Source organism: Anolis carolinensis, unplaced genomic scaffold (assembly GCF_035594765.1).
Source record: "Anolis carolinensis isolate JA03-04 unplaced genomic scaffold, rAnoCar3.1.pri scaffold_9, whole genome shotgun sequence".
In the NCBI taxonomy this organism is placed as follows: Eukaryota; Metazoa; Chordata; class Lepidosauria; order Squamata; family Dactyloidae; genus Anolis; species Anolis carolinensis.
In genome coordinates, this window is record NW_026943820.1 from 13,038,094 (window position 1) to 13,045,859 (window position 7,766).

Consider the following 7,766-nt stretch of genomic DNA (forward strand, 5'->3'; position numbering starts at 1 on the left):
TTGCAAAGGCAAAGAGATGGTCCTTGTTAGGCACAAATGCAGGAGGAGCTGAGCCTTTAGTAAACTCAATTTATTTGGTTAATAGGAACGTTTGAGTTTGCAAATACCTGCTTACGCACAATGGATAAAGAGAGAAATCCTCTGGCGGCGTCACAGATAAGGGCAAACATGCAACGTTGACGAAACCTGCCACGCAACATTTTAGATTCGGATGAGACTGGCCAAACAACCAGAACAGACCTGTGACGAAGCGAATTTATCAGCTCACATTTTGTAATGGGACTCGCTTTAAGCTTTTGCTGACAAACTCAACTCACTTTCCTGTCATTCCTCTTCTCTGCCCACTACCACTGGTCAAAATGAAAAACCCAAAGTTTTAAAAGTTCAAATTAATTTTCCCTTAAACCCATTCATGAAAAGAGAGTCTAAGTTTAAAAGTATCTTGTCAAATAGAAAACTTCTACAAGTTTACAGCAGTTTATTGAGATGGAAAATGCGTCTGATCAATCCTATTCAGCACAGAGCGTTAGTTGAAAAACATCTCTAAAAAGAGAGCGAGAACATAAAGATGTTCAATTAATACTGAATTTGGGGAAAGTATGTAGATCTGAACAAACAGCAGGAACGTGGATATGAATGCAGTGAATTTAACTAACTGAAATTTAGTATAAATCTAAATCCCACTCTTGCAATGACATCTGCATTTCTCAATAGGTTACAGTTACACCAAGACAGTGGTTCTCAACCTTCCTAATGTCGCGACCCCTTAATACAGTTCCTCATGTTGTGATAATCCCCAACCATGAAATTATTTTTGTTGATACTTCATAACTATAATTTTGCTACTGTTACGAATTGTAATGTTAATATCTGATATGCAGGATATTCACTGCACCAAATACCCAATACACCCAACTTTTGGGGGGGGGGGGATTGATTTTATCATTTGGGAGTTGTACGAATAGTTGCTGGGATTTATACTTCACTTACAATCAAAGAGGATTCTGAACTCCACCAGCGATGGAATTGAACTTATCTTGGCACACAGAACTCCCATGACCAACAGAAAATACTGGAAGGGTTCGGTGGGCATTGAACTTGGGTTTTGGAGTTGTAGTTCACCTACAACCAGAGAACACTGTGGCCTCAAACAATGATGGATCTGGACCACATTTGGCATAAATACTCAATATTCCCAAACATGAACACTGGTGGAGTTTGGGGAAAATAGATATTGACATTTGGGAGTTGCAGTTGCTGGGATTTATAGTTTACCTACAATCAAAGAGCTTTCTGAATAGGTGGAAAAATCTTCAGCCTTGTCTTACAAAGGGGTTCCTACGACCATCAGAAATATGTGTTTATGATGTACATCTCCTAGAAAAGTATGAATGTAAACAGAGATCAAAGGGTGCATCTACACTGAAGAATGCTGCTTGACACCACTTTGCCTTGCATGGCTCAATGCTATGGAATCATGGGAGTTGTAGTTTGTAGTTGAGACTTCTCTTTGGCAAAGAAGGCTCAAGACCTTGCAAAATTACAACTCCCATGATGTCATAGTATTGAGCCATGGCAGTTCAACTGGTGTCAAATAGCATCCATTCTACAGTGTATACACACACCCTCGATCTTTGAAATGGAATCCTCTGGAGAAAGGATTTAAACAATGCCAAATAAATCAAATCAATCACACTGGAGGTTACTGTACACTAAACTTAAAAGCGGCTGCTTTTCTAAATGCAAAGTTACAGACGCTAGGCGTTCGTATTATGCCTGGTGAGCGATTCATTGTTTAATGGGTGTGTGTATGTGCCTACAGCAGGACCCATGGGACCAAAGCCTAAGTAAACGCAAGAGACCTAAAGTAAACTGCATCTGAAATGGTATTGGCATTGCAAAACTCAAGGTACATGACTTCCTTCAAAGAGAAGGAAGGGTCAAGGCCGGTCTTGCCATTGGCCAGAGTGAGGCAGCCGCCTCAAAGGGCAGCAAAATGAACACAGGAAACTGGCTTATTTGGCACCAGTCCATTGCTGATGTCAGAAATCTGGAGTTTTAATAATAATAATAATAATAATAATAATAATAATAATAATAATAAAACTTTATTTATACCCCGCCACCATCTCCCCAATGGGGACTTGGGGCAGCTTACATGGGGCCACGCCCAAAACAATACAATATAAACAGCATATAAAAGAACAGCACAACACAATACAATAAACAATACAGTAAATAATATCCATTACAAAATAAAACAAGGAGACAATAAAAACAAGGGCAGACCACATGAACATTAAGTTAAAGCTCGGGGTGAGAAAGACATAAAAATAAAAACCACAGCGAACAGGGTCATAAGGGAGTGGGGTATTCTGGAGGATAGATATTAGGGGGAGCAACGGAAAAGAAATATAAAATGAAAGAGCCATGTTTTCAAGTCTTTCTTGAAGGCTGCTAGTGTGGGGGCTTGCCTAATCTCAGCGGGCAGAGAATTCCACAATCGGGGGGCCACAGCAGAAAAGGCCCTCTCCCTTGTTCCCACAAGGCAGGTCTGGGATATCGGGAGTGGGGACAGGAGAGCTTCCCCTGATGAGCGAAGGGATCGTGTAGGCTTGTGGTAGGAGATACGGTCATGAAGGTAGGTGGGTCCCAGATATCGTAGGGCACTGATTCTCAACCTTCCTAATGCCGCGATCCCTTAATACAGTTCCTCATGTTGTGATGATCCCCAACCATAAAATTATTTTTGTTGCTACTTCATAACTGTAATTTTGCTACTGCTATGAATCGTAATGTAAATATCTGATATGCAGGATATTCACTGCACCAAATTTGGCACAAATACCAATACTGTACGCCCAAATTTGAATACTGGTAGGGTTGCGGGAGGATTGATTTTGTCATTTGGGAGTTGTAGTTGCTGGGATTTATAGTTCATCTATAATCAAAGAGCATTCTGAACTCCAACAGCGATGGAATTGAACCAAACTTGGCACACAGAACTCCCATGACCAACAGAAAAGACTGGAAGGGTTTGGTGGGCATTGACCTTGAGTTTTGGAGTTGTAGTTCACCTACATCCAGAGAGCACTGTGGACTCCAAACAATGGTGGATCTGGAGCAAACTTGGCACAAATACTCAATATGCCGAAATGTGAACACTAGTGGAGTTTGAGGAAAACAAACCTTGACATTTGGGAGTTGTAGTTGCTGGGATTTATAGTTCACCTACAATCAAAAACCCCTTGAACCCCACCAACGATAGAACTGGGCCAAACTTCCCACACAGAACTCCCATGACCAACAGAAAAAAACTGGAGGGATTTGGGTTCTTAAGACCATTAGAAATATGTGTTTTGATGGTCTTCGCGACTCCTCTGAAACCCTCTTGCGACCCCATCAGGGGTCCCGACCCCCAGGTTGAGAAACGCTGTAGTAGGGGGGAAACCCGGCAAATATTCCATATTCAATAGCTTGGGAAGTATAGCCTAGCACAGACTGATCACCTAATGGAGAATTATGACTCAGAATAAGGATTTCCCTGATATCCACGGATTCTGCATCCACCGATTCAACTATCGATGGCTTGAAAATATTTTTTAAACATCCAAAAATACACAAGAAGCATTTGAAACATTTAATAAGCGCTATAGAACTGTTAAGAACGTTTGGTGGTGTCAAGTGGTGTCAAACTGCATTCATTGTGCTATGTAGATGCAGCCTCAATGGAAATCTTCCCCATGGAGATGTTTCTTGAAAGTTAATGATTAAGCCGAACTTCAAGTTAATGAGAAATACTGTAATTTTTGAAGCTTAGTTTCCGCAAGTGAGGCATCCCTTGGAAAAAAAAGGGGGATTAAGACGTAAAGAGCACTTTAAAGATTAATAAGGTTGAATTTGTTTTGGAACAGGCTCCGGACACAGGTTCTCCATGACATTTGTTACATAAAGACACAGGATCCTTGATTTCATCAGACAGCAAAGGAGGCGGGAGAAAAGTAAATATTGTTTTAAAATATATCATCACATTCTTATGCAACTGAATAGCAGACAAGGTGGGAGGTGGCTGTTTGCTTTCGTGGGTATGTTAAAAAGGAGTCCTTGGTGAGTGCCAAACAAAAGTATTATAATAGAGGAAAATGCAAATGTTATTAAGCTGGCACAACATGAAGTTCTTCCCGTGCCTCTCTTGACTGTATTGAAAAAGGGCAAGCCACATGTTAGGTGTGGCAAGAAAACAAAGGGAAGCAATACACAAGTGTGACAATTCATCAGACAGCCTCCAAAATAGGTGGAAAATAAAATATACAGTTTGAGGTGAGGCTATAAGAGTTCAAATAGCCTCCCGTAAACTACTCTTGTCCGTAAGTGGGAAAAACAAATAAACAAAACAAAATGCAATGCAAAAAAAGCTTTGGATTGCTCCAGAGCTTGAATAAATCTTGCAAGGAAACCCCACAATCAGGTTGCTATAGGTAAAGGTAAAGGTTTTGCCCTGATGTTAAGTCCAGTCGTGTCCGACTCTGGGGGTTGGTGCTCATCTCCATTTCTAAGCTGAAGAGCTGGCATTGTCCGTAGACACCTCAAAAGTCATGTAGCCAGCATAGAGCCAGAAAGAGCAACTTTAACTTCCCGCCGGAGCGGTACCTATTGATCTACTCACATTTGCATGTTTTCGAACTGCTAGTTTGGCAGAAGCCGGGGCTAACAGCGGACGCTCACTCCGCTCCCTGGATTCGAACCACCAACCTTTCGGTCAACAAGTTCAGCTGCTCAGTGCTTTAACATGTTGCGCAAACAGGAGCTCTTAGGTTGCTATAAATCATACTCAATATATATATAAACTAGCTGTGCCCGGCCACGCGTTGCTGTGGCAAAGTGGTGGTGGTATTGGTTAAAAATTGTTGTGTAATTTTTATTTGATGTTATTTGTATTTTTTTAATTAATTTTATTGTAAGTTATCTTTTTATTTATTATATTTTATTATTTTCTTGTATTATTTTTAGTTATTTTCTGTTATTATAGTATTTTATTGTATTAATTTTTTAGTGTTTTAAATTATTTTTAGTGTTTTTATTATTTTTATTGGGTTGCTAGGAGACCAAGTTGGAGGAGCTTAGCCTTCTAACTGGCAGCAATTGGATAAAAGCAATTATTCCTCTCTCTCTAATTAGGACTTTATTTTTCTTTTCTTTTTGTTGTATCAACCTAGAGCCGTGGATTGTGTTGTCAGATTTCGAGGTTGGGGGGCCTGTAGTTTTGTTGTTTTGTGGGTCGCTGTGATGTCATCACTCTTTTATATATAGAGATATATATAATAATAGTCCTGAGAGTGAAAGCTAATTATGCAAATACATTTTGATTCTGAATTCACTACACAATGGATCGGAATTATCACTCTGTCAAAGCGAGAACAGAAAAGCCGAAAAGCCGGCTTTGTTTGGAGAAGGTGGTTTTGCACTGAAGCCAGCCTCTCGCCTTCCTCCTTGGCTTGCCAGGGCCAGGCCCTCCGGCTGCTCCAATCGTGAGCCACCGCAGCGGAGGAGCGGCTCAGAGGAGGGCCTGGCCGGACAGCTGCTGCTTTCGAAAAGCCGGGAGGAGAAGAGAAGAAAACCCTAATGCTCCACTTTGGGTGCATATTGTACAGCAGAGAATTGACACGGCTTGGTCCCACTTTAACTGCAGTGGTTCGATGCTATGGTATCCCAGGAGATTGTACTTTGTCGAGGCACCATCCCGCTTTGGCAAAGTACACAACTCCTATGCATGCATGCATCTGTTCTCCAATGGGCACCAACTTTATTCCATAAATATATGTGTGCGTGCGTGTATAAATATATATACACACACATATATATAACATTACCTTCAGGCTATATGTACAATGTACATCTTGACATCGTATGAATGCAGTTTGACACCACTTGAACTGCTATGTCTCATTGCTATGGGATCCTGGGAGTTGCAGTTTGGAAAGGCTAAAGAGCTTGCAGAACCACATATCCCATCCTCCAATAGCACTGCACCAAAGGCAGTTAAAAGTGCATTGTATATGTATATGTGGAGCCCCGGTGGCGAAGTGCGTTAAAAGCACCGAGCTGGAGACCGAAAGGTCCCAGGTTCAAACCCCGGCAGCAGTGTGAGTGGCCGCTGTTAACTCCAGCTCCTGCCAACTTAGCAGTTCAAAAAAATGCTAATGTGAGTAGATCAATAGGTACCACTCCAGCGGGAAGGTAACAGCGCTCCATGCAGTCATGCCAGCCACATGACCTTGGAGGTGTCTATGGACAATGCTGGCTGTTCGGCTTAGAAATAGAGATGAGCACCAACCCCCAGAGTCAGACATGACTGGACTTAACGTCAGGGAAAACCTTTATCTTTATATGTATATGTGTTTGGAAAGGCTAATGAGCTTGCAGAACCACATATCCCATCCTCCAATAGCACTGCGCCAAAGGCAGTTAAAAGGTACATGGTGTGTAGGATGATTGCAGTTTTATTCCACTTGAACTGCTATGTTTCAATGCTCTGGGATTCTGGGAGTTGTGGTTTGGAAAGGCTAAAGAGCTTGCATATCCCATAACCCTACATATCCCATTCTCCGATAGCACTGAGCGAATGGTGCATGGTCTGTAGGGTGATTGCAGGTTGATGCCACCTGAACTACTATCGCTCAATGCTATCAAATACTGGGAGTTGCAGTTTGGAAAAGCTAAGGAGTTTGCAGAACTACATATCCCATCCTTCAATAGAACTGCGCCAAAGGCAGATAAAAGGTGCATAGTCTGTGGGATGATTGCAGTTTCATATCACCTGAACTGCTCTGGCTCAATGCTATCAAATCCTGGGAGCTGTAGCTCGGTTCTTACAAAACTACAACTCCTACGATCCCATATAAGCAGTTAAAAGTGTGTCCATGCCATAGACTGAAAGCTAACTACGACTCCCAGGGTTAGATAGCATCAGGTGCCGAAACCGGGTTAATTCTCCAGTGTAGACGCAGATGGGGTTGTTAGGAGAAGTGGGTGCCGGAGCTACTGCTCACCTTCCGGAGCTCGTTCTCGATCTCGCCCGCTTTGAGGACGATGGGCCCGCGGACGGCGTACTCGACGGCCTTCACCTGCGGGTTCATGGACTCCAGGGTGAGGATCTTCTCGCGGCTCTGCTTCTCCTCCTTCACGGCGGAGGCCTGGGCTTTGGCGCTCTTCCACCGCGACGGGGCCCGGCCCTTCCTCTCCGCCTTGTCCCTCCGGGGCCCCGCCATCAGGGAGCACACCCACCGCGCCCCGGCCTCCTTCCCCCGCAGAGGGCCGTCCAGGGCCAGGGCCGGCAAGCGGAGCATGGCGGGCGAGGCGCAAGGATCCGGCGCCGCTCACTCGCTCATCCACGCGCCGCTCGCCCGGCTCCTTCTTTATGCAGCCAGGCGATTGCACCAGCCGCAGACACCCGGCCGCGCTGCCTGATGGGGCTTGTGGTCCCTCCTCTCCCCCTCCCTCCCTCCCTCCCTCCCCGCCAGGCGGAGGCACACCAGCGGACTACCCCGCCGAGAATCCCCTTCTCCGCCTCTTTCTCCGAGGGAGGGAGACGGGGGGAAGGCGCGGTGCGGGTGCCCTCGGGGGCCAGGAAGGGAGGCCGATTGGGTTCCGCTTTGAAAAGGAAGAGTCCTCTTCTCCCCCCTCTCCTCCTCCTCCTTTTTTCTTCTTCTTTCTCCTCATTTTCTTCTTCTTCATCTTGCTCTCTTCTTCCTCCTCCCCTTCTTCTT

General features: G+C 44.2%; 1 protein-coding gene across 1 annotated transcript in view; it reads right to left on the reverse strand.

The window, feature by feature from the left end:
• The window catches only part of gpt2 (glutamic--pyruvic transaminase 2), a 41,837-nt gene extending 34,372 nt beyond the window's left edge, over positions 1 to 7,465 (reverse strand). The window contains exon 1 of the mRNA XM_003222929.4: positions 7,050 to 7,465. Within this exon, the coding sequence (XP_003222977.1) occupies positions 7,050 to 7,346 (297 nt within the window). The 5' untranslated portion in view covers positions 7,347 to 7,465. The remainder of the gene's footprint in view (positions 1 to 7,049) is intronic.
• Positions 7,466 to 7,766: the final 301 nt, after the last annotated feature.